The sequence below is a fragment of the Scyliorhinus torazame genome, chromosome 20 (assembly GCF_047496885.1).
Source record: "Scyliorhinus torazame isolate Kashiwa2021f chromosome 20, sScyTor2.1, whole genome shotgun sequence".
NCBI lineage: Eukaryota > Metazoa > Chordata > Chondrichthyes > Carcharhiniformes > Scyliorhinidae > Scyliorhinus > Scyliorhinus torazame.
Window position 1 is genome coordinate 20,043,485 of NC_092726.1, and position 27,908 is coordinate 20,071,392.

At 42.6% G+C, this 27,908-nt stretch overlaps 1 protein-coding gene across 1 annotated transcript; it reads right to left on the reverse strand.

The window, feature by feature from the left end:
- Positions 1 to 1,504: 1,504 nt before the first annotated feature.
- LOC140396942 (AP-3 complex subunit mu-2) lies at positions 1,505 to 27,665 on the reverse strand. Its single transcript, XM_072485890.1, has 8 exons — positions 27,269 to 27,665; positions 17,369 to 17,540; positions 16,279 to 16,416; positions 14,856 to 14,941; positions 13,109 to 13,242; positions 8,810 to 9,017; positions 7,509 to 7,653; positions 1,505 to 3,707 (listed from the first exon to the last, which is right to left on the reverse strand). The coding sequence occupies exons 1-8, from the start codon at positions 27,539 to 27,541 to the stop codon at positions 3,607 to 3,609; spliced, it is 1,257 nt and encodes a 418-aa protein (XP_072341991.1). The 5' UTR covers positions 27,542 to 27,665; the 3' UTR covers positions 1,505 to 3,606.
- Between the last annotated feature and the right edge of the window lie 243 nt (positions 27,666 to 27,908).

The window sequence follows — 27,908 nt, forward strand, 5'->3', positions numbered from 1 at the left end:
ATTTCGTCTTTAAACGTCATTGGTCCTTAACAGGATTGCAACACTTCCAAAAGACCAATATTCTGCTCACAACAATAACAACATGGAAAGAAGTGATAATTTCTTCTTCAGGAAATTAAATATCTGTTACAGGAAGACACGAGGAAGTGTCCAGATGCATTTACGTTGGCTGAAAGTATTTTTGGTGGAGTACAGAAACCAAAACAGATGTGTCACGGGATGAGATGTGAAAAAAAGGTATACTATGGGAGGATGAGAAAATGCATTTAGTTGGTGAGGCTCTTGTACAATCAGCATATTTCTAAGGTGCTAAACACGCAAGTACGTCCTGGGTGTATTCCTCCTGACTATAAGATCCATGGCAAAAGATTTAACGTGGATCATTTCTCGTATCATGGGAACCTCCTCTCAGTGAGAGCAGATACCGATGATGGAACTCAACTTTGTCACCAGTGTGCCAGTGCAGCCTTCAACCAACTGAGGAAAAAAGTGTTTGATGCCAAAGATCTCAAATCGAACACAAAGCTCATGGTCTACAGAGCGCCAGTATTGCCCTCCCTCCTGTATGTGTCAGAGACATGGATGACTTGGGGCGGACACCTTAAATGCCTGGAGGAGTATCACCAGCAATAGAGCCACAAAATCCTGAAAATTCAATGGCAGGATAGGCGCTCGTGTATCAGTATTCTCTCTGAGGCCAACAGTGAGGCACTGGTTATGGGTAATCGACTACTTTGGGCGGGGCCATATTGTCCCCATGCTTGACAAGACTCCCAACACAAGCTTTGTCACAGCAAACGATTAGAGGGAGGACACAGGAAACATTTCAGGGACATTCTCAAAGCCTCCCTGAAACAATTCAACATCCCCAATGATATGTGGGAATCTTACTCAAGATCACCAAAACAGGAGAAGAAGCTCCGTGAAGGTGCCAACCATGTCGAACGTCTCCAAAGGCCCAGGTGGAGGCCAAGCACGAATAGTGGAAGGAGCATACCAACGTCCAACATCCACCCACCCGCCTCATCACACTAGCTGCCGCCCTGTGGCAGAGTGTGCGGATCCGTCATTGGGCTTTTTAGTCACCTCAGGACCCTCGAATGTAAGTAAGTCAGCCTCGGTCCTGATGGACTGCCTAAGAAGAGGAGCAAGGGATGGATGAATAGCAGGTTTTGTACAACCATTAAACTACAGTCTAAGGCTTGCATGGAATTGCTCATGTTATCTGACTAATAATCATTGCATTCGGGAGGTGATGCAATGGGAAAAGAACATACACCCAAAACTAGAACAGCGTGAAATACATTTAGGGTTTCAGTAAAAGAATTTCAATTTCAGGTTGACAAAAGAAAGAATGCCAATGGTGAAATTTAGCGTTGTCTTTAACCAGTCCAATCGTGGCAAGCCTGTTTGATGTTGGGTTCACCCAGTGTTTCTCGAACAAAGATTCCATGAGCTCACAGAAAAAAGCTTCAAGGAATAAAAACACAATATTCAGCAGATATTCTGTTCTAACAATGCTTTACTTTATTTAATACTACACATAGATACTCATCAAGCAAAATTATCTGATCCATGATAGAATCATACTCTGTATTCACATTACCCAATAGGAGACTGCAGTAATATTTGTTCCATTAAATACGTCCAAATACTCAGAATAAATTAAAACATTGTATTACCCACGAGGTCCAAGTATCCCAAAGCAACACGAGGCCCAAGTATTCCAAAGGAACACAATGAGGTTTCACACAAATCTGTCATACACCTTCAAATAGCTGCATTTACTTTTGTTTTATTTGGGCCTCAACATGGCTAACATGCACCAAGTGTAGAAACTTCAGCCTTCATCAGGAATATGAAGGAAAAAAATGGGAAGGGAATAAGCATCTATTTTGCTTTCTTTTGTCATCAGTTTGGATTAAATATTTTCTCTATTCTCAGTTTCTTGTCAAATTCAGTGAATAGTGGTCCCGAGTGTTGGATTCAGTTGTTTACATCAACAGTGTTAAATATGTCCAAATGTTGAACTCCAAGTAGTTATAGAACAAAAAAAGAGAGTAAAAATCAATTTTTTAAAAAGTGAGTTCAGAATGTAAGATCTGCCTTCCTACTGTAACAGATTTCAAAGATTTTGTATTTCACGAAGCAACATGCGGGGGAAAAGACGCAAAATAATCTACTGTAATTCTCCTTTGCATGCTCAAAAATACATGTGAGGGAGAACAGAGTTGCTGGTGGGAACAAGAGGAGACAACTTGTGCTGAGCATTCTCAACAACGTATGAATACATCTCATCATTGTTGATTGGTGCCAAATGGTATTCCATAATTAAGACATTTTCTGCTCAGCCCATTACCAGTTGCACCTCAAATCAGACTTGTAGCCAACAATGCGTGTGAAAATCAGGATAATACATATTTGTCCAAGAATCACCTTTGTATTTGTAAATGGTGCAGGTCAGGAAATACTTAAGGGTGGAAAACGGTCATGTAAATGTTCAAGTTATTCAAGTTAGGCAACTTCAACTATTTTCTAACAGAGACGTTCACCTTGCGTTATTTAATTACTAAGATCATCTTAAATGGTGCGACCTATTTATATCCTAAATGTTCCAATCACTGAGTATAAGAATGCTTCAATAATTTTAATTACTACTCAATCCTCTCCCCACAGACATTAGGGATAAGATTGGGTGGCAATGCATTACTTTTTAAATGGATTGTGGTCAGACAGATCAAGAAAATGTTAAAATAAAATGTATTTAAAAAACTGATCTAAGAAAAAAACCTTGTAGCACTTAACAGAAAATACTGACACCCTCTTCAAAAAATGTAAACAGGGAATGCAGCACTGCACACCACTATGCTTAATATATGCAAGAATACAACAAACACAGTTCCAAATAACGTGCCGTATGATGTGTGCGTACCAAGTATTCAGGCCAACTGAATACTGAAACATCAGTTTTCCTCTCATGAACAGCGAGAACCATTCCACAATGGGGAAAGAAGCACAAGTAGAAACGGTCATGTGTAAATCAACACGTCCTTTTCATGAGCACTAACAGTCAAAAACAAAATGATCACTTTAATAAAACAGCATCTTCGCTGTTATTGAAATAATAACTACGCAAAATTACAAGGCTAAAATCTAGCAGTTTTAGTCTTTGAAGATATAACACGATAACACTGCTTTCCACAACAGTGCTTTTTTTGTACTCTGCTTCTGTGATGCTAGCATCACATGGCAATTTTTTAGATTTCATCACCCAAGATAATGGCAGTTTATAAATTATATTTAAGTGATGACATTGTATTTGAAGACAGACCAGGTGGTGATAATGAACTGCACTCCTTCAGTGAAGGAGACTGTAACATAAACTTTACCATAGGGCACACAAGTCTAAAATCTTTGACTTATGCCAAGAACATTGTGGGTTAACATCGAGAGTTCAGTTCTGAAGTCCTTAAGTCATGGTTAACCATGCAAGTTGGTTGTATTGATACCAACACAACACATAACAAAAGTGAGAACATCCAATTGGTAAGCAACAGTGAGGGAAAGGAAGTCTTGCTGCTGCAACATGCGACTTCAGAAGAGTTATTATGTTCGGACTTGGAATTTTCCAGCTTTTGTCATGTACTTGATGCCTTTGAATGGTTTATATTTCTCGCCATACATGTCCAGTCGATTTACCTTCAAACCTAAGAAAACAATATCAGTAAGAGGGTTTAGACCATAAGACATAGGAGCAGAATTAGGCCACTCGGCCCATTGAGTCTGCTCCGCCATTAGACCATGGTGGATTTTCTCATCCACCTTCTCCTGCCTTCTCCCCATAACCCCTGATCCCCTTATTAATCAAGAACCAATCTATCTCGGTCTTAAAGACACTCATTGATTTGGCCTCCACAGCCTTCTGCGGTGAAGAGTTCCACAGATTCACCACCCTCTAGCTGTCGAAATTCCTCCTCATCTCAGTTTTAAAGGATCGCCCCTTTAGTCTGAGATGGTGTCCTCTGGTTCTAGTTTCTCCTACAAGTGGAAACATCCTCTCCAAGTTCACTCTATCCAGGCCTCGCAGTATCCTGTAAGTTTCAATAAGATCACCCCCTCATCCTTCTAAACTCCAACGAGTACAGACCCAGAGTCCTCAACCGTTCCTCATACGACAAGTTCTTCATTCCAGAGATCAATCTTGTGAACCTCCTCTGGACACTTCCCAAGGCCAGCAGATCCGTCCTTAGATACAGGGCCCAAAACTGCTCACAATACTCCAAATGGGGTCTGACCAGAGCCTTATTCAGCCTCAGAAGTACATACCTGCTCTTGTATTCTAGCCCTCTTGACATGAATGCTAACATTGCATTTGCCTTCTTAACTGCCGACCGAACCTGCACGCTAACCTTAAGAGAATCATGAACAGGGACTCCCTTTGTGCTTCTGATTTCCTGAGCATTTCCTCATTTAGAAAATAATCTATGCCTAAATTCCTCCTTCCAAAGTGCATAACCTCACACTTTTCCACATTGTACTTAATTTGCCACTTCATTGCCCACTTTCCTAGCTTGTCCAAATCCTTCTGCAGCCCCTTTGCTTCCTCAATACTACCTGGCCCTCTACAGATCTTTTTCCTGAAAGATCACCACCAATGCCTCCACAATTTCCTCAGCTATCTTTTAGGACCCTGGGGTGTAGTCCATTCCGTCCAGGTGACTTATCCACCTTCAGACCTTTCAGTTTCCCAGAAGCTTCTCCTTAGCAATAGTCACTGCACCAACCTCTGCCCCCTAGTTTTCCTGGAGCTCTTCCATCTTGAAGACTGATGCAAAGTAACTATTCAGTTTGTCTGCGATTTCTTTGTTTCCTATTATTACTTCTCCAGCCACATTTTCTAGTGGTCCAATGTCTATTTTTGCCTCTCTCTTACCTTTTATATATTGAAAAAAACTCTTCCTATCTATATTACTAGCTAGCTTGCACTCATACTTCATCTTCTCCCCCCTTATTGCTTTTTCAGTTGTCCTCTGCTCGATTTTAAAGGCTTCCCAATCCTCTGGCTTCCCACTAATTCTCGCCACTTTGTATGCTTTTTCTTTAGTATTTATGCTGCCCTTGACATCCATCGTTAGCCATGGATGCCTTGTCCTCCCCTAAGCATGTTTCCTCCTCCTTGGGATGAATGTCTGTTGTGCCTCCCTAATAACCCCCAAATACTCCTGCCCCAATGATCTGTTCATTCTGGAAAAGTCAACCTTTGGATAATGTACTACATAATACTGAAACTACACTTTGTGGATGACTGTAGACAACATAAAAGAGTTGGAAGATTGAATGGATCTATCAAATTTTTCACTCGGGCAGTTGTAAAATGACCACTTTTGACAATCTCTATCCAGTTCCACACCGCAGTAAAAAATATATCGGCAGTGACACTCAGATCATAATGTAACTACAGCCACAGTCCCAGAGGACCAGAGTCTTCTCTCCCCCACGAGAGCTGATTGGTGGTTATTTCACCTGAGTCCCACCACACCTCAGGCCAGGGGCAAGATTGAGAAGGCGGGGCTTCATGAATAACCTCAGCAGGTTTGGGAATTGAACCCACGCTGTTGGCATCGCCCCACATCACGAACCAGCCGTCCATCCAACTGAGCTAACTGCACCCCCCTCCGGCCAGATTATAATATGATAGCTGACCAGGTATAAAAATTGCACTGCTGTAATTTAAAATAATATTCTGAGCTTGGAACCACATAAAGTATACTTACGTTCCATTTAAGCCATGAAACAGAATGATTAATGCTGCTGTGATACATGCACGTAGTTTCAATGTTCTGCTCCCCACTCTCGGTAGCCTTTATGCCATCAAGGCAAAACATTAGTAGCCTTTTGATGCTTTATAAGTGCAAGTCTTTATCATTTATTTATTTAATTGGTAATGTGAAAAATACAAACAAGGAATTCCTTTCAATCCATCATTTAAGATTCATATTGTAAGGGTCATTCCTGCTGATTCCCTTAATTCCCCTTTATTTTTGCCATTATCATTTTGATCCATGGATGCTGAATGGACATGAATCTTTTAAGTCAAGCAGCAGAGAGAAGGAGGAATTCAAAAAGACGAAACATAGTATATGGCACTAGTTTTCAAACAGCAGAACTCAGACTTTGTGGCACCCGAGAGATGGGGTGGGACTCGGTTCGATTGGTTGGCTGATAGCCAATAAACTGGCCAATAAACTGGCCAAAAGTCCGTATTCTGCCAGATAACAGGTTGTGAGTGGGTCCTGATGATTTCTAGAGACTCAATGAAAGCAGAGTGTGAATTCTGGACGCTCAAAGGAAAGGATTTGCTCTCTTTCTACTTTGTGTCCTTTCCAGAAAAGCGGCTGTATTTCTGAAACTGCAGAGACCTGAATGAATCTACAGTGAAAACCTGAAACTGAAAGCATAAAATTTAAGGAAGGTTTGCTATAGGACATTCATCTGAAACAAAGACTTTCATCCCTTTCATGATTATTTTTACACCACTTTTCTCCCCTCTGTGTTTGTCTACCGTATGTGTATAATATATATATATTGACCGTGCACTAGCCTGTGGGTCATAACAATATTTAGAGTCCTGTTAGGTCATGTTCAACTCTTTGCACATTTTGATCAGAAATTAGTCAATATAACTTGGTCAACAGCAATGAGACCGTTTCTCATTCTTACAGGTGAGGAGAAACAGGGATTCTTCATTGCAGCTCACAATGATAAAATCTATTCTGTTAGACAGTGACATTAAACACTAAGCAAAAGACAAGATTTTCCTTGCGACTTCTTCAAGTTGTTTCTTTGTGTGACTTTCTTTGGTAAAACTTTTACACACTTGGACCCAATCGTCTCATTAAGCTGCAAGTTGTTCAATGGTCAGTGGCAGAAAACCTGATTTTGATTATTTTCAGAAGCAAAGTTACTACTTTATTGGATCCAAAACCACAAGCAATCTGTAAGTGGAACAACGGAGGTCATGCCAGTAGAAGTTGAAGTTATTTTTCCCCAGTCAAGGTCAATTTTCCTCAATGACTTTCCCACCTCTATCATCCAAGGCACGGTGGTTCACACTGCTACCTCATAGGACCCGGGTTCGATTCTGGCCTTGGGCGACTGTGTGGGTTTCCTTCCACAGTCCAAAGATGTGCAGGTTAGGTGGATCGGCCATGATCAATGCACAGGGTTACGGGGATAGGTAGGGTGTTCTTGTGGACGGACAGTGCAGACCTGATGGGCTGAAAGGTCTCCTTCTGCAAAGTCGGGATTCTCTGGATACAAGAAGCATGGCAAAATGAGAAAACAAAACTTGGCCATCGCTGGCACCATCCAATGAAACAGAAACCCTCAACTGCCTATCTAAAGGGAAATCTGCAGGTAGACAGTGTCCCCTTTCTCCCAGAGTGCAAAAGTAAGCCACTCACCTCAGCATGTTAAAGATCAAGATAAATGTTTCTTCAACTGCTTACCTGAAATGGCCAGTTGCTGGATTTTGAACTGGATATTAATATTGGGGTTCTCATCAGGCTTGGGTGTCCCTGTCTGCAGGCTCATGGTGCCCTTCAAGCTGGGCAATTTCTGTGGGTTTATCTTCCCAATATCCCATGACACCACCTGCAAAAAGACATTTATGGCAAATGATGTACACTCGTATATAGTTTTTTTTCTCCAATTACTCAAATCAATTTCATTGCAAAGGGCAATTTCACTGCAATGAAATTGGAAATCTGAACTACAACATACAATTAAAATCTTTCCAATAAATCCTGTTTCCATGAAAAGCCTGAAGCCAAAATTAACATGCCCAGATGGAAACAGAATGGTCACACATTTGGAAGGATGAACGAGGCAAGGCAATATAAACTAAATGGTACAATCTTAAATGAAATGAATGAAAATCCCTTATTGTCACAAGTCGGCTTCAAATGAAGTTACTGTGAAAAGCCCCTAGTCACCACATTCCGGCGCCTGTTCGGGGAGGCTGGTACGGGAATTGAACCGTGCTGCTGGCCTGCCTTGGTCTGCTTTCAAAGCCAGCGATTTAGCCCTGTGCTAAACAGCCCCTTAAGGGAGTGCAGGAACAGAGAGGTCTGCAGGGGGTGTACACAAATCTTTGAAGTTGACAAGTCAGGTTGAGAAGGCGATTACAAATAGAGCCAGACAGGAACAGACTATTGGAGAGAAAAACAATGTAGTTATATTTGGGAAATAAAGGACTGAGCGGATCCAGTTATGATGAGAAACTTTACAAGCTAAACTGCATTCACTGGAGCAGAGAAAGACGGACATAGGAGTCGGTAGGTGGCTTCCAATAGAAATACTTCAAATTTTGGAAGGCTTTGAGAAATTAAAAGAGGAAAGATAATCGCCACCGTTAGACAATCTTTAATTAAGGGGCAAAACCGAGGAAAAACAAGATTCGGAAGTGATGTTTTTCAGACAAAGGGTCATAAGAATTTGGAACGCATTACTGGTTGTGATGACTGTATTTATTACAGAAGCTCCTGGTAATTGGATAAATACTTGAAGGAAACATATTAAAAAGAGATGGGAGAACAACAAGCAGAATAGGATTCCGTGGATGTTTCTCCAGCAATTTTGTTTATGTTGACATGAAGACATGAATCTCTGTGCTGGGTGGAATCTCTGTGCCAGGTGGAAAACAATCTGCATGTATGCAAGCTATTTTTAATCTGGAGTTTATTCTTGAACCAAATTAGTTATATACTCATTAGTCAGCTCATGGCAGTCCCGATTCTCTCGCAATTACCTTAGTGACTGGGTCAAAGGTATAGTTTCCTTGTGTGGAGGTGAGATTCATGTTCAGAACCACCTTCGGCAGCTGGCTGGTCACTACCGTACCTTCCACCGTCTTTCCCATTGTTTGTTTTGGGCCAACAGTAATTTCAAACCGCCCCATGGAACTGCCATCCCGGAAGCTGATGTTGTGTTTTACGTAAACGGGAATGGCAACCAAACTGGAACACAATAAACATAGCGTAGAAGTAAAAATTAGGTTCAAGATGTTCCTGTATATTCAGATTGTTTAGCGACAAGAGAGAGGGGAGAACCCAAGAACATATTCTGTTTCTAAAAGAATTTTACCATTTACTCCACTCACCCTTTCTTGAAGGCACCTGCTAGTAGACTGCTGGAAGCTGCTTTCCCAGATAGCCATTACTTAGCTTAAAGCCTAGTGTGAGGGATGGGCATGGCCAGATTTGGGCATGCAGCTGTAACCAGCAGAACATTTGACCAGTGGGAGCATCATAGCCAATCCCATTTCTTTTTTAAAAAATAAATGTTTTATTAAAGTTTTTCCAATCAGCGTTTGTATAGAACAAAAATAGAAATACAGATGGTAATAAAAAAAACAATAAGCATAGCCCAAAGCTTACAATAAAAATAATTACAAAACAGAATTAAAAAAAAAAAATGTTTTTTTTAAACAGAACAAGGTGGGTTTTGTCTCCATTCCCAACTCACATTATATCAACAGTACCCCTCCCCCCCTGCCCCCGCACAAGGATGCTGCTGCTGCTGACACCTACTGCTCCCCTAGAAAGTTAAGGAAAGGTTGGCACTGCTGGGAGAACCCCATCAAGGACCCTCTCATGGCGAACTTTATTCGCTCCAGGCTGAGGAACCCCGCCATATCGCGAACCCAGATCTCCACGCTCGGGGTTTCGAGTCCCTCCACATGAACAAAATCCGTCACCGGGCTACCAGGGACGCAAAGGCCAGTACCTCGGCCTCTTTCGCTTCCTGCACTCCCGGATCCTCCGCCACCCCAAATATCGCTACCGCTGGGCTCGCCTTCACCCGAGCATCCAAAACCCTCGACATCACCCTTGCAAACCCCTGCCAGAATCCTTTAAACGCCGGGCACGCCCAAAACATATGGGCATGATTCGCCGGACTCCCCGCAAACCTCGGGCACCTGTCCACCACCCCAAAAAACCTACTCATTCTTGCCGCCGTTATATGCGCCCAATGCACCACCTTAAACTGGATTAAGCCGAGCCGGAGGGCTGCTCAGGGCCTCGGCCCACAGGCCCTCCTCCAGCTCCTCCTCCCACTTATCCTTCAACTCCCCCACTGAGTCTTCCTCTACCTCCTGCAGCTCCTGATACATGTCCGCCACCTTCCCCTCCCCTATCCAGACGCCAGCCACCACCCTATCCTGGATCCTACGTGGGGGCAGCAGCGGGAATGTCCCCACCTGTTTTCTAAGGAAGTCCCGAACCTGAAGGTACCAGAACTCATTCCCCGGGGGCAGGCCGAACCTCTCCTCCAGCGCCTGCATGCTGGGGAAAGCCCAGTCTATAAACAGGTCCCCATCCTCCTAATACCTGCCCTGTAACAGCCTTGGAACCCCCCACCCATCCTACCCGGAGCAAATCTGTGGTTATTCCGTATCGGGGTCCACACAGAGGCCCCCTCCTCTCCCCTGTGTCTCCTCCACTGCCAATCCCATGTCTGTGCTTATCCAACATCGGTGTTACTCAAATTAAAACAGAAATAGTTGTACTTGTGCAAAAGGTCAGGCACCATCTGTGGAGAGAGCAACAGATTTAACATTTCAGGCCGATGGCCTTTCTCCAGAACTGCTCTGAAAACGTGAACTCTTCGTCCCCACAGATGATGCTGACTTATTGAATATTTCCAGCAATTTTGATTTCAAATTTCCAGTGTCCACATTATTCGGCTTTTGTATCTTGTTTTTAAACAGAAGCTGACCGAGCAGTTGGGTTCCACTTTTTGAAAACTTCACTTCACAGGAATGGCTCAACACTGGCAAAAAGAGGAAACATAGCATTTACAGATCCAAAGACACGTAATGCAATTGTCTCCAAGCAGCGCACACTGCATCAAAAGATGTCGCGACGGAAATCTTCCAGCATTAACCACTCTTTCTGGGTACGTGACAAGGTTGCTTTTCACTCAGTCATTTAACATTAGAACATTGAGATGACCAACTTTTTTCACCTTTGTTAGCAGCGCTATAATTCAGATTTCACTCCAAAACTTTCAACAGTGTTCATAGGAATAGGACCGTTTTATAAGTGGACAGTCTGGAGTGGTATGAGGGATTCATGTGCCAGAACACTCATAATTGCCATTTTTCCACTGTATTGTACAATGGATGCTGCATGGGTTGTCCACCATACTCTAATAATTACTTCTAAAATAGTAAATACCAATTTACATACAAGAAACACTAAATATAAAAACAGATGAATAGCTGAGACAAATGATATTTTACATATCCAGAACATTAATAAGATGCTAAATTTTGCCAGCTTTCTTCAGCAGCATCTAACTCCTCAACCAACTAAATTGGCAATATAACGCATAAAGTAGAGCTATTGCTCCACTGCAGGACCATATGAACTTGAAACATGGTCACTGGAAGTTGTTTCTGACATTTAAGTAGATCAAAGAGCTTGGTCTGTTACCCAAGTGGGGTGCATGCAAGATTCACTGAAGGAGATTTACATAAGGTCTATTAACCTTTTAAAGTGTGTCCTCAGTCTTAATACATGCCCAGATGATTTGAAAGTAAAACTGATCAATAACTTGGAGCTTGATTCTTACTGCTCCTAATTGTTGTAATGGAAGTCGTAATCAATATGTGTCAAGTAGGGAAAAATTGTGATCATTCATCTGTGACTTTAGACTTATAATGCTTTATTTCTGGAAGCTATCCAAATTAGTGACACATTGAAAGACAATATTTTATTTGCAGATTTGAATTGGATATTAAAAAGATAATTGATGTTGAGGTCAGATGACAAAAAGAAAATAAATCTAAGTAACCAGGAAACTAGCTCACCAGAGAACATTCTAGGGGACAAATGAATCTTCATAAAACTTTCTTCGACACATTCTAAATTTTGACAGAGTACCTAGCCAAGGGGAAATGCATCAAAATCTTCTTGAAAGTTTAGCTATGTTTATTTGGGGCTGGTTTAGCACAGTGGGCTAAACAGCTGGTTTGTAATGCAGAATAAGGCAGCAGCGTGGGTTCAATTCCCGTACCAGCCTCCCCGAACAGGCGCCGGAATGTGGCGACTAGGGGCTTTTCACAGTCACTTCATTGAAGCCTACTTATGACAATAAGCGATTATTATGATTATTTGCTTCTTTAAAAGACCAGGGATAAATGCTGGTGCCTCAACTATTTAAAATCTATATTACTGATCTGGATGAAAGGACAGACTATGACAACTAAATTTGCTGATCCCACAAGGCTAAGTGGGAAAACAAGTTGGAAAGTTCTGCAAAGGAATCCAGATAGGTTAAGTGATAGGCAAAGATTTAATACATGGGAGTGTAATGTGCGGAAATGTGAGCGTGCTCACTTTGGGCAGGAAGAGATGAAAAGCAGCATTTAATGAAATGGAGAGCGATTGCAGAACTTCAAGGGAGAGTGGGGTCGGGATTTCTTGGTACACCAAATCACAAAAGGCCAGCATGCAGGTCCAGCAAGTGATTGGGAAGGCAACAGGGGGGGGTAGGCTGGAGAGTGGAATTAATGCCACAATCATATCGGATATGATTTTATTGAATGGTGGGGCAGTCCCAATGGGCTAAATGGCCTATTCCTGCTCCTATTTCTTCTGACTTTTCCGATTAAAATGCTGCAAATAAAACAATAAAATCTGGCGAGGAAAAGTCGGTCAGTCAGGTGATCTATTCTCTATCTCCACTTCATCTTTTCAATAGTTTTTTTTATTAGTTCCCACTTCTTAATAATGTCATCAAAGGTTATCCAAGTAACAGGGTTAAAATGGTATTTATCACAATACTATAACTCTATTGGCCTATAAATCTCCGTGACAAATTAAATGAGAGAGCAATATTATTAATATTAGTTCTAGAAGAGCCCTTTCTGATATTATTGGGTATAGCTCTGGGTAGCCATTCAAACCACAGGTGAATTGCAGAACGCATTCTGGCCATTCACAGCTAATATTGTGGATTCCAAATCCAGGAGAGAAAGATCTAGAACGGGAATAAAATCTTTTCAGTTCTTCCGTCCTCAGTCCAGAAAAGCTTTACTTACTTCTGGGAACTGACGTGATAGGACAAGAGGCGAAAATTGCCATCAGGAGGTATGAAGGAAAGAATTCGTTCCGACTCCCAACGTTTGAAACGTACACAAGGATGGAAACTGACATCATCCAAGAGTCGAGGATTCTGTAATCGTTGCAAAAGAGGAAACATCAATGAGAATTCCTTATTGTGAACATCATTCCTCACACCAGAGATCAGCACTCAATGTTAGAATCCACAGGGCCTCAATTGTTACCACCTTGAACTCTTGTCCTCCCTCTGAGTTTACAGACCAGGCCTTGGCTGAAGGCTCAGGCAGATCACTCATGTCCAGGATTATCCAAATGCACTCTATTTCCAGATGCTGCTCAGTACTTCAACAAGATTGCACAAATCTTCCCACTTGGATTCAACTTCTTAGTCCCATCATCCAACCTGACAACAGTTTTGATATGAAGTCCAGACAAGAGCAACGGTGTCTGTTAATTGGTGGACAACAAGTCTCATGGCATCAAGTCAAAAGTGGGAAGATGCTGTTGATTAGCATCTACTGCCCTCCCTCAACTGATGAATCAGTACTCCTCCCGGTTGAACACCACTTGAAGAACACTGAGGGCAGCAAGGGAACAGAATGCACTCTGGTTAAGGGGCTTCGATGTCCACAACCAATAATGACTCAGTAGCACCACTAATGAATGGGCTGACAAGTCCTAAAGGACGTCCTTGCCAAAAGCTTGGAGCAGATAGAGAAAGAACCAAAATGAGTGAAAATCCTCCTTGACCCCATTTTTACTCATCTGTCTGTCGAGGATGCATCTGTCCATAGTAGGAGTAACCACCACGCAGTCCTTGTAGAGACAAAATTCTGCCTTGACACGGAGGACATGCTTCATTTTGTTCGGTGGCAGTACCACCACACTAAATGATAATTTCAGAACAGATCCAGCAACTCAAGAACTGGGCATTCCTGAGGGGTTGGGGACCATTTGCTTCAGCAGCACTGTATTCCACCAAGATCTGTAAGAAGTCATACAACACCAGGTTAAAGTCAAAGAGGTTTGTTTCGAATCACTAGCTTTTCGGTGAGGAAGAAGCAGTGCTCCGAAAGCTTGTGATTCGAAACAAACCTGTTGGACTTTAACCTGGTGTTGTAAGACGTCTTACTGTGCTCACCCCAGTCCAACGCTTCTCCACATCACAGGTACCAAGATCTGTAACATGATGATCATATCCCTCACTCTACCTTCGTTATCAAACCAGGAGGAGACCAAACTTAGTTCAATGAGGAATGTAGGAGTGTGCAAGGAACAACACGTGTCCCTGAAAATGAGGTACCAACCTGGTGAAGCTACAACACTGTGCTGCCTGCACTCTAACAGAGGAAGCAGCAGACTACAAACAAAGCTAAGCAACCCTGCAACTAATCAAAGCTCTGCATTCCTGCCAAATCCAATCAAGATTAGTGATGGGTAATTAAACAACCACTGAATGAGGAGGCCCACTGAACCCCATCCTAAACGCGATGCAACAAACAAGGTCAAAGCAATCTTCACAATCATCTTCAGCCTGAAGTACCAAGAGGTACTCGAGCTCCTCGAGGTCTTCACCATCATAGATACCAGCGATACTGGCTTTCAGCCAAGTCGGTTCACTCCACTGGCTATAAAATGACTGGGAAGATCAAGGCGTTTATAATCATATCAAATATTTCCTCTATCATATGTGAGCCGGCACTACCATTATGCAAGAAATCTTACCATAAATGACAGGGTGAGATCTGGCATCCCAGTCAGCTTCACACAGGCATCAATAACACCTTGAATTTCAGCAAATACTGTTGAACCTGCAGCAGGAGGGACATCAGCATTAATACAGACCATTCCAAATTAGAGCAGATCAAGAAGAACGGCATGCATTAACATTATCCATTTGCTTTTCAATGAAATTAGTTGAAATAAACCTAAAGGAAGCTTGAACCATTCGATTGAATTACACACTTGGAAAAAAATGACTTCTGATTTTCCATAAACCATCCCTGTCATTCTGGTGCATGACCTTAGCGTCACACAATTCCCTATGTAAACAGTTTTCTCTCTTCGCCATGCAATTCGGAGGAGCTAGCCGAGACAGTGAGGAGTAAGTGTGCCAGGGTTTTACCAAGAGGCAGTTTTAAAAAAAGCACAAATGCAAGAACTGGTACCTGGAGTGCTCGAACACAGTTCATTGCAAACGATCATACAGTGGCATTGATAAGTGCTGTATTGTGGCTGGCACTAATTGTCAGAATGCACTTCCTGGAAGCAGATTCAACATCAATTTTCAAAAACAAAGAAGGAAAAGATATATTTTCAGGGTTATGGGGCAGCAACAGGCTTAACTGGACAGTTCTTTCAAAGACCCAGTGATCTATCATTCTGATTCTATGACTGTAGTCAATGCTCGAGGGCAAAAAATTAAGACCGAGTGTGTTTTTAAATCTTCCATTATTTGTAATACCAGGAGCAGGATCTCAATTGATCAGCTAACTAGATCAGAGGTTCAAAGTCAATTTCAGGTCTACACCATGTAACTTGATTCAGCCATGACAAGAGGGGACATCACATACAAACTTGTGTCTGGTTTAGTATAGTCAACATTAGCATCCAGTTAAAATGGCTTATAATGTCAACCAACTAACGTAGGGAAAGAAGTTACACATAAATAGTCAACACAAGGAATACAGAAACAGAAGTAGTACCAGAAGTTAAGTAGCCATCTTGGAGCCATTACATAGAATGATAGGCAGCTTGCAATAAGAAAGGCTGTAAATTATTAAGGGTGAACCAAAGCTCAAGAAGGTCGAGGACATGACATGACCATGAAGATTGAATTCCAGCTCAGTTACCTCCTTCTTTGGGGCAGATTATCACCCATGCTCAGAGCTAGAAACGGTGAAGAGTGACACAAAGAAGGTGTGGAAAATGGCTCTGAGTAAAAAGAGGAAGAGTCAGTCTCGATGTTTGTGCCTGCATCTGGATGGAGAAAATTTAATGTTCTTGCCAGACTTGCAAATATCTCAGAATATAAAATGTCGGTCATGAAATTACATCTTATAGTCTATGCTAAATATGTCAAGATTACCAGACACAAAATATGATGGGTTTGCATCAGTGACAAAGAATGCTGCGACACCATCTGTACCTGATTTGTCAATAATGGCATCAATCTCTTCCACCACATCAAAGTAGGCTTCATTGTTAGCGTACCTCACTCCCGTACGGCGCCAGGGCACCACAGAAAGCTGTCCCGTCGGAAGATGGTCCCCAACATTGGTACTACCTGAAAAATAAATAATCATGAGGAATGCAAGCAGTAAATTAACAATACAGATCGCTCATCTGGTACCTTGGGGAAATTTTCAATGCAGAAAATTTAGCAGTCAACAGTTTATTTAGTTTCAGTAATAGCTTTCAATTTTAATTCAGCATGTTTGAATTTAATTTTGTGATTCAAAAAGTGTCTCAAGAAAAGAAAAAAAACAGACATTCAGAAAGGGTTTGGCAAAAGCAGAAATTCAATGTATTTCTTGTCATGTTTTCATATGATCAAATGCCACCAGCTGTGAAAGTGTTTCTTGCAAATCCTTTGGAAATACCTCACGAGTAAATGCTTCCAAACTTGCATCTTCCTGTGAATGCAAGAAATGTTTCACTTGCAAGCAATTAAAATATAGCGCATAAGGTACAAAACAACAGAACTGCAACATAGCCAGTGTCATTTAAAGCATCCATTTTAGCATTCATAGAGGCAACGCTATTGCCATTGCCAATGTAAAACATCAAAGGTCACGTCATTAGACACAGCCATAATTTAAAACTGTTGGCAGACTGAGTAGTTCAGCTAAATCATACAAACCAACAAAATGGAAGAGTACACAAGGTCTCAAGTGAGGCAAATGTGTGCTTATTTTACTGTCATTGTATATTAAAATGGACAGCTTACCACAGCACTGATATTGAGGCAATATAGCACAAGTATATCTCGAGTTGCTCTTATACAAGTTACATCCTGACGCCTGGCTGTCCCCGAATAATATTCGGGAGAAGTGGGAGGCAAGGCTGCAAATTTGTCAAGTCTGGCCATCCCCTACAGATGCTATCAACCTTACACGTGCTGAAATTGGGTGGCTGATTTCTAACTCGCCTGGGAGGACATGAAGATGATATCACAGCATTTGACAAATTGCTGCGTTACTCTTGCAATTGCTCCTGCCATATGATGCAATACGTACCGGTGATAGTGTTCACAACAGTACGGAGAATGGTTGGAGGTCTGATCAGCTCCTTTAAAATATTAGACTCAGTTGCCAATGGGAAGCCATTGTCCAACATTTCTTCCAGCACCTCATACACAACCACAACATTGTCTTTGATTGCCACCTCTGAACAGGTTCCAAAGTAGTCCTGGAGAGAAAGAAGAGCAACAAACATGATCATTCATTGGCAATATTAAAGATGTTATGAATTTCACTCGAATCTTGCACTAGATTATTTCAAATTAAATCATAGCTAAAAGTAACCAGAGATGGAGAAATAAATACAAAGAAATAAAATAACAATGCATTTTAATATAGTTTTAAACCTAAACATTTGAGATGTATGTGCAAGCCTTTTTAATTGGACTTTTAAAATTTATCCTGCCTTCAGTTTCCCAACAATAAAGTTGTTAAAATATAAGGGCCAACAACATGATGGTGACCCAACCAATGACCATGAATCAAATACACTAAAAGAGCCAATAAAATCCACTCCCCACCCATCTGATAGTTGTGTATTGTGACTTTCCCCATTGCATTCTTGGACATGAAGAACCAAGGCTTACTCTGTATCTTTTGTGCTTTGCTTACTCCAATACAGAGGAATCAGAATTCTGGGAACTTGTACAAAAGCCCCACGAATCTAGAGGCTAATTTAGATCGCAGATTAGCCCCAAAATATGAAATACAACTATTCCCGTTGTTCAGTGTCTCCTTGGAGCTAGCAGGTTGGCATCAGGAGTGGCCTTTTATTCCCAGCAGTTAATAACTCAATGCTTTACAGGGATGCAAATAGCCAGCTCAACAACCAGAAAACCTTGATTGACCGCTTGTGTCCAATATTCCAGTTTCCATTTGTTACTGGTGTATGTGCGGTGCACCAGCAGTGCCTCTAAAATATCCCAGCCTCGTATTTGGAGTGACCGCAACTCATCTTCAAGCAGAACATAAGAACTAGAAGCAGCAATCGGCCATTCAAGCCTGCTCGGCCTTCCAATAAAATCATGGTTGATCTGATCGTGGTCTCGACTCGTTTCCTGCCTGCCGCCATAATCCTCTACTCGTCATTTTTGACGGTGGGTCACAGAACGATCGGTCGTGACGTTCCCAATCGTGGGAAGATGTTCCCAATGGCCGTGATCGGCTTTCAAGAATGCCAGCATGCGTGCCCGAGCCGGATCTAGCAGTGCGCAGTCCCAGAGCCTAGCAGGGTAGACCACCTCCTTCTGACATCAGCGCGCTGTCCCAGGACCAGATTTTTTTTAAAAAAATTTAAAAAATCGATGGACTCTTCCTGCCAAAAGCGGCGCCAGAGAGCAGGTTGAGGTGCCCCGTACGCTGACGTCACGTGCTGTGGGCGCAAAGTCACAGAGCAGAGATTCCTCCATTTTGTACCTGCCAGCAAGCAACACGACTGTGTGAAGAACTGAAGATGGATAAATTTGTAATGAAGGAAGAGAGGCCAGAGACACAAACAGGCCAGGATCTCACAACTGAATGTACTGGAGAGAGCTTCTCAGGAAAGTCCTGAAGCAGTGCTGGTGTGAGCTGTATCCAGAGCTCCAGGGCCTCCGGTGAACAAACAATTCTGCAGGAACTGAAATCGGGGACAAAGCAGTGCAAAGATGATTTCTTTATAATGAGGTTTGGCTTTATTAATTGTGCCACTGAAAATCAGGATGCAAAGCCAATGTGTGTTATGTGCAACAAGTACTGAAAGTTTAAAACCCTCAAAACTTTGAAGGCAATAGAAGACTAAGCATGATGAATTCAAGGACAAACCTCAATGTTTTTCAAAGGATGCAGCGAGAACTTAACTCGTCAGCTGAAGTCCTTTGCAGAAATGTCACATTGAATGACAAAGCAAGTGAGATAGTGAGGACCAAGCAAGCTCACCTGTTGTATTAAAAGTTAAGTAATAATGGTGTGTCGCGAAGGCTTGCCGGCATGGGTCGCAAAGGTTGGCTGGTTGGTAAAAGTGGGTCCCGGGAAAAAGAAAAAGTTTGAAAAACACAGCCTTAGGATGCAAACCATCAGGTTCAGGGGACTTGTCAGCCTTTCATCCTATTCATTTTCCTCATACTATTTCTACAGTTATAATTTCTTTAAGTTCTTCTCCACCTTTTACCAATGATTATCTGCGATTATCAGGATGTTTTTAATGTCTTCTACAGTAAAGACAGATGCAAATCATTTTTTGTTCAAAGCCTCTGTCATTTCCTTTATTTCCCCCATTATCATCATCATCTCGGGGTTAATGCGGACTTCAGCACTCTTGTAAAAAAAAATACTTGTCGGCAGGTTAATCAATCTCTGCAGGCACAGCACCAGGACCATATTTTAAGTCCCAAGGTGTTTTTAACTCAGCATTTTCTCTTCACTTCTGGGAATTGGGTTCAAAAACACCCAAATTGACAGGGTCAACATTTCTTGTATTTTTTTTTTTTTTTAAACAATTTAATTTAGATTACCCAATTCTTTTTTTTCCAATTAAGGGGCAATTTAGCGTGACCAATCCACCTACCTGCATATCTTTGGGAAGTGGGGGTGAGACCCACGCAGACACAGGGAGAATGTGCAAACTCCACACGGACAATGACCTGGGATCGAACCCGGGTCCTCAAGAGCTGTGAAACATTCATAGTCTTTGATAGATATCTTCGAGGGACCACATGATGCAGGGTGGGCTCTTCCAATTTTTAACACCAGTCCACCGTTGTGGAATACTTTGCCATTGGTGGCAAACCACGTATGGTACAGAATGAAAAAAAAATTCAGCTGTGAATTTTAAGCACCATGTTGGGGTGAAGCAATTGGTTCTTCCTCTTGTGTGTTGGTGACCTCAGTGCTTGATAGTCATGTTTGGTATTAATAATTGTAGGGATGAAGAAAACAAAATTGTATCACCTCAACATGGACGCCCTTCACCTTGATAATAAAAAGTAATCAAAACGGTAGATAATGTGCCTATTGGCTTATCAACACAGTCAAACTGAAAGATCTTTACAAAGAAGCAGTTGGTGAGGTCCAAACAAAAACAAGGAAAGTCTCAACTGGGAACAGAAATGACACAAAATAAGTTGGTCTGAAAGGCAATCAACTATTGCACACCTCTGTCATGGAACCCATTTACGATGGGTTATTTTTTACGACAAAAACTATTTTCAAGACTAAATTAACTGACAAGAGTGAACAGCAATTCCAGAGAGAATTTAATTTCCTGTTCTTCAACAAACACCTATTGCAATAGTCTCTTGCAACTTAAGCTCTGGATTCTGTTACTCCATAGCAGGGATACAATGAAGCCTCAACATAAATATTTAAATAACAAGGATCATATTCACTTTTCAGCTTGTGTTTTATTTCCTTGCCAACAATGCACCCTGCAAGAAAAGCTATCCTGCGCTGTAGAATAAACAATTTGCAGAGCTATGAGGAATGGATAGGGGAGTTGGACGAGCTCTATTTTCCAGACACCAGGAAAGTGTGGTTCACTCAGGGTCAGTTCTAGGACCCACTATTTTCCTTGAGATATAATAATGACTGAGACTTGGATGTGCAGGGATCAATTTCAATATTTCCAGAGGACACCAAACTTGGAAGCATCGTTTATTGCGAGGAAGGTAGTGATAGAGCTGAAGAGGACGTGGGCAGTCTGGTGCAATGGCGAAAGATGAAATTTATTGCAGAGAAGTATGAAGTGTGGGAAGAATTAGGACAGCCAATATCAAATAAAGAGTGCACTGCTAAAGGGGGCACAGGAACAGAGATATGTACACAAATCAGTGAAGGTCGCAGAGAATCATAGAATCCCTCGTTCAAAATGAGGCCATTTGAGTCATCGACCCTCCGAAAGAGCATCCTGTCTCGGTCCACTTCCCCTATCAGGGTCGACTCCCACACCATCCCTGTAACCCCGTAATCCTACTGAAATTTGGATACTTATCGCCAATTTAGTATGGCCATCTAACCTGCACATCTTAGGATCGTGGGAAGAAATCAGAGCACAAGTGGATAGCACTATGGCTTCACAGCACCAGGGTCCCTGGTTCGATTCCCCGCTGGGTCACTGTCTGTGCGGAGTCTGCACGTTCTCCCGGTGTCTGCGTGGGTTTCCACCGGGTGCTCCGGTTTCCTCCCACAGTCCAAAGATGTGCAGGTTAGGTGGATTGGCCATGCTAAATTGCCATTAGTGTCCAAAAAAGGTTAGGAGGGGTTACTGGGAAGTGAGGGCTTAAGTGGGTTGTGCAGACTCGATGGGCCGAATAGCCTCCTTCTGCACTGTATGTTCTATGTTCACCTGGAGGAAGCCCACGCAGACACGAGAAGAACATGCAGACTGCACACAGACAATCACTTTCGGTTGGAGTTGAACCCGGGTCCCTGGCACTGTGAGGCAGCAGTGTGAACCAATGTGCCACCCTTACAAAATATTAAAGGAGGTTGAGAAAGTGATTCAACATGATCCTGGCCTTTATACATAAAGGCATAAGAGTACAAAAAACAGGAAATCATGAGCATTCATAAAACATCGGTTTGTTCTCAACTGCGTGGTAGCATAGTGGTTAGCACAATTGCTTCACAGCTCCAGGGTCCCAGGTTCGATTCCCAGCTTGAGTCTCTGTCCGTGCAGAGTCTGCACGTTCTCCCCGTGTCTGCGTGGGTTCCTCCGGGTGCTCCGGTTTCCTCCCACAGTCCAAAGATGTGCAGGTTATGTGGATTGGCCATGCTAAATTGCCCTTAGTGTCCAAAATTGCCCTGAGTATTGGGTGGGTTACTGGGTTATGGGGATAGGATGGGGGTGTTGGCTTGGGTAGGGTGCTCTTTTCAAGATCCGGTGCAGACTCGATGGGCCGAATGGCCTCCTTCTGCACAGTAAATTCTGTTTTTTTAAAACTGGAGTTGTGTGTACAATTCAAAGCATTGCAATTTAGGAAGGATGCAAAGGTTTTAGAGAGGATCTAGAAAAGATATAAGAAAATGGATCCTTGGATAAGGGACTTCAGTTATGTGGATAGATTGGAGAAGCTTGGCCTATGCATCTTAGAGGTTTGAGGAGATTTGATAGAGGTGCTTAAAATTTTGACGCGTTGAGATTAATCAGCTGTTTCCCATTGGTGGAAGGTCAAGAGCCAGATTATACAGATATAAATATGATTGGCAAAAGAACCAACACAAGATGAGGTAAACGTTTTTCTAGGTGCGAGTGGTTAGGAACTGAAGAGCGCTGCCTGAGTGTGTCGTGGAAGCAGATTCAATCACAGCTTTCAGAAAGAAGTTTGATAAGTATCTGAAGAGAATCAATTTTCAGGGCTATGGGGAAAGGGCAGGAGAGTGGGACTAACTGTGTTGCTCTTGCAGACAGCTAGCCATTGAAATGTCCTCCTATGCTATAATTTTACCTCACCACCATAAATTTGTTCATTCTACAAGTCTTGAGGTTTGAGCTTTTGACTTGCTGCGCCACATCTCAACTGGAATCGCAATCAGTACGCTAAACAGTTTTCAGTAACGGGCAATGACCTACTGGCATTCTCCTGCCCACTGATAAAGACAAGGCACAATGGGGCTTGACTGCAATTATCTCAATCCTCAGATAGACTTGGTGTATTAGGGACTTGCACGTAAAGAATGGTCTGCTACCACCCATAACACTATATCCTGCTGGAATCAGAATTGAACACACCAAACTCAAAATAATTGATTCTACAAACCAACCACCCAAATAGATAAACTTCAACTGGAATTTTACCTGGCAACTGGCGTCTTTTGAACGTTCCACTCAACGCATCATCTTGTTTTTGAACTCTGCCAACAACCTACTAAAAAGGTATTGACCACATAAATTCTGTTTCAGCAAATCGATATTGCTGCTGGTTCTTAAAGAACCATAGAACTCCTACAGTGCAGAAAGACCATTGAGTCTGCAATGGCCTTCCGAAAGAGCACCCTGCCGAGGCCCATTCTCCTGCCCTATCCTCATAACCCCACATAACCTGCGCATATTTCAACAGTAAGGGGCAATTTAGCATGGCCAATCCACCTAACCTACACTTCTTTGGACTGTGAGAGGAAACCCACGCAGGGGAGAAAGTGCTGTGAGGCAGCAGTGCTAACCACTGTGCCACCCCAGCAGAATCTCATTATGGGTGCAATTGGGCTTAAATGGCAAGACACGAGGAATTTGGCCCAAAGCTGACAGGCCTCTGTGAGACAGCATTTTGAATAAAGGGTAAGATTTGTTCTTGTTTGGTTTTGGTTTTAATGCTACAAACTCTGTTAGCTTACATGGGCACAATGCTAATTAAAATTACATGTCTTTCTCTGTCAAAAGTTTTACACAAGTACGTCAAGCTCCAAAAAATGAGTGATCCTGACAAAATGCATGAAGTTGTCCAATCTGCGTAAAACATTCCTGTGCAAGTCACCAGGTGCTCTCCAACTCTCTTGAACTTTAGAGTTTGCACAAAACTGGACTGCTGTATTAAGAATCTTTTAATGCAGTGAAATGCTCAGTTTTCACATCATGACTTGAACCATGAAATCATGACAATACAGAACTAGAGAAATGAACATCTAAATTTAGCTTCCTTACTCCAATTGCTGCACATGATAGATTATGCAAAAGCCAACACATGACAAATCAGCTCACAGCAGGAAAACAATAGCTGCTGTATTAGCCTGATGAGGCAACTGAAGTCAGTATTTCCTCCCAGTCAGAAACTGGGTCCTGCTCTTCACAATAATTACAGATCTCAAGATTCCTATTTGTGCCACAATTCTGAGGTTAATTATGAAATACAGCCAGCCACTTGCCTAAAGTAAATGAGAAAGACCATTTTCTCCTTTCACCATGCTGTAGTCTGCTGAGGCCATAACATGCGCCTACTGATTTTCTTGTCTTTCCTCACATCGAGGAAAATTGGAAACTTACTACACAGGTGGCATTCTCAAATTCTGCTGCCAGAATCTCCGGTACTGGGAGGGTACATTCAGCAGATTACTGTTCCCTGATGGTCTGCATGTCCTTTATCCACTGATGTTATCGTGCAGTCATTAGTTCAATACATGCAATATTCTAAGGCACACAAAACCCACATTTGCAGTCACGCCTCTGGCTCACTTTGCAGTCAAACCGGGTTTAAAGCCCATGATCCAATCTAGATCCCTGAAAAAAATTAGACGGAAGGAAGGAATGAATGATCACGGAGATTCAGGGCTGAATTTCAAAAGGCAACTTATGCTTTTCAACTGATCTTAATCCTGAAATTTTATTTCACCATGTTCAGTGTGAATTCATGCCCTTCAGTTGCAGGACTTGGTCAAACTGACACACATGTCCCCACAGAATTGGAGGAAACACAAACAAGTCTCAGGGTCATTTTGTTTTAGATAAATGTGCATCATGTTGTGGAAGTGACTGATGTTGTGGAAGAGAGGCTGGTTTCTGTATTATCCATATCTTCATTGTTACGGTTTAACATGAACAGATATTTTCCCCACTCCAAAAACAATGAAAGGGAAATTGTCAGAAATATAAAACAGATCTGGGAACTACTGAAAAAAGAAAACAAATTAATATTTTGGGTGGAAACATGGTCAGAATTCTGCGGCCGTTGGGATTCACTGTTCCCTCCGGCAGTACACCCCTACCTGTGGGTTTCCCGGCAGCGTGGGGTGGCTTCAATGGGAAATCTCATTGACAAGCAGCGGAGTAGAGAATCCAGCCACCAGCAAACGGCAAACCGCTGAAAAACACACGGTTGGGAGACCGGGAAATTCTGCCCCATTTAACTGAACATGAAGCAGAAGAACCCACAGAACTAGCCAACATAAATAAGAGAAATTAAAGAATGAGAGCAGAACACCAAAATTACAAATAATTTAGTAAAACAAAAGGCAGCCAGAAGATATAGGAGCAGAGTTAGTCCATTCGGCCCATCGCGTCTGCTCTGCCTTTCAATCACAACTGATATGTTTCTCATTCCCATTCTCCTGCCTTTTCCCCACAACCCCTGATCCCCTTATTAATCAAGAAACTATCTCTCGGTCTTAAAGACACTCAGTGACCTGGACTCCACAACCTTCTGCGGCAAAGAGTTCCACAGTTCAGATCCCTGAACAGACATGACAAATCTAGATAGCAATGAAAATCGTTGTAGAATATGCTGAAATCATTGCAATCAGGTTGTGAAAATGAAACAGAAATATAGAAGTGGAATGGAACAGTTGCAAACTCATAGAAGAATCATAGATTCTCCACAGTGCAGAAGGAGGCCATTCAGCCCATCGGGTTTGTACCGACCCTCCGAAGGAGCATCCTACCAAGGCCCACTACCTGTAACCCCCACCTAACCTGCACATATTTGGACTGTGGGAGGATACCGGAGCACCCGGACGAAAACAGGCAGACACGAGGAGAACGTGCAAACTCCACACAGTCACCTAAAGCCGGAATTGAACCTGGGTCTCTATCGCTGTGAGGCAGCAGTGCTAACCATTGTGTTGGGAAAGCAAAAAAGTTAAACACCAATGAAGGAAACCAACGAGTAAATGTCAAGATAGTTAGGACTGGAGGTCGTTAAAATCAAATCAGAGCAGAACTTTCACCTTGTCCACTTTAAAACACATTTGCACAAAGACTTTTGGCCTCAACGTTTTGTAACAATCGTGAACCCTTCTAAGTGGGTTTTCTCATCTTATTGCAATTCTGATTAAGGGTCTCCCCATCTGAAACATTCTGACTCTTCAGACAGTGACAATGGAGCTGCTGAATATGTTCTGTTTTCATTGAAGCATTCAGAGAAACATCAACCGTGCAAAGATCTATATCCAGTTGTGTGCCTAATGACACAACCTGTGCCGAATGACAGTTTAGCACACGGCTAACTCACTGGTTTTTAAAGCAGACCAAGGCAGACCAGCAGCACGGTTCAATTCCCATAGCAGCCTCCCCGAACAGGCGCCGGAATGTGGCGACTAGGGGCTTTTCACAGTAACTTCATTGAAGCCTACTTGTGACAATAAGCGATTTTCATTTTCAACCTCAAACATATTCATTTTCCTGAATTTGTTCACAAAAAGAATCAGTCACAAACTTCAGCAGCATAACAACCCAAATAAAAATCTTACAGCTGACAAGGTAAATCAAGATGTGGAGATGCCGGCGTTGGACTGGGGTGAGCACAGTAAGAAGTCTTACAACACCAGGTTAAAGTCCAACAGGTTTGTTTCGATGTCACTAGCTTTCGGAGCGCTGCTCCTTCCTCAGGTGAATCAACATCAACAACACAGACAAAGTTGAACTGTGAGTGTTGTTCTCGGCTGGCCTGACTGCCACGGCCACAGCAAAACCGAGACTGCAGCTTCTCTGCGTGGTCAAATGATTTATAAAAGAGGAAGAACCATTTCACACAAACCAAGAAGGAATAGTTGGTCACTATTTTAAGAGCTTATGTTTGTCATAACACCAGCTGAATGTAGGATTTATGTGGCAGCTGTTTATCCCTGAGTTTTGAAGGATGAAACCTATGAACAGGCAATGTTGAACTATAACCAGAAATCTCCTCAACTGGACCAGAACTTCATGTTCATGTTCAGTTCTGGCATCAATATTTAAATAAGGGAGGACCCAGAGGCACCTATAAATATACAGGCACCTTGTTTTCTAGCTTTTTTGGATAACTAGAATCTAACTCCAAACTATCTTTGATGCTAATTGACTTTCCCTACATTTCTACAATGATCTTGTGGCAGTATTTTCAGTTTAATACGTCCCCACTCTTTGGGATCAACTAAAATTCCCCACAATGTACGGCGAAGGAAAAGAAGGTTTAACAAAGAGTTAAAGCTGAGATGGTGCTGATGTGCACTGACCTGAAACGTGTCAACCACCCGATGGAGAAACTCGATGACAAACAGCGGCGGCACCTCACTCTGGATCACAGCCACGAAGAAGATGCGATCACGATAGACACTGATCAAGAAGTGATGAGGAGTGGGAATGACCGGGGGCACGTTCTCCGACTCGTTCGCTTTCTCCTGTGCCTCGAAGAAATAGTCGCAAACTGAACGGCTCACCACACTCTTCCAGTGCTTCTCCAGGAAGATGTCCCCGGAGGAGTTAATGAGGAACAGACTGTGGATCATGGTGGAAGGGGTAGTCAGCCAGGAGCCCCTTCTGAAAAGCAGCGGGAAGCGGTCAGGCCGAGCCAGCTGCAGATCACTTGGCTCAGCTGCTCTTCCTGCTCTGCCTCTTCCTGCTCTTGCTGCCTCACTCACTCACTGACTTCCGCCTGCTGCTCATGCCCCAATCGCTTCCGGGAGCTCCGGCCGTCCCATTGGCCAATGGCCCTCACTAATCCCGCCCCATTTCCACTCACCAGTCCGCGATTGGATGTCCCGCCCTCACTTGCTGCTGATTGGACAAGGCCAATGTGTGTATCCATTGAAGGAAGGATCAGTGGCCCGAACTTGTTTTGAGGCTCAGATTTCAGGTCCTGGGAGTCACGACCCA

Excerpts from the sequence above, each read along its gene's own strand:
- LOC140396942 (XM_072485890.1), bottom strand. The coding sequence starts at position 27,541 with ATGATCCACAGTCTGTTCCTCATTAACTCCTCCGGGGACATCTTCCTG. Across the intron at positions 16,417-17,368 it reads TGTTGTGAACACTATCACCG|GTAGTACCAATGTTGGGGAC; the intron begins GTACGTATTGCA and ends TTTATTTTTCAG. Across the intron at positions 3,708-7,508 it reads CCAGCAACTGGCCATTTCAG|GTTTGAAGGTAAATCGACTG; the intron begins GTAAGCAGTTGA and ends TTGTTTTCTTAG.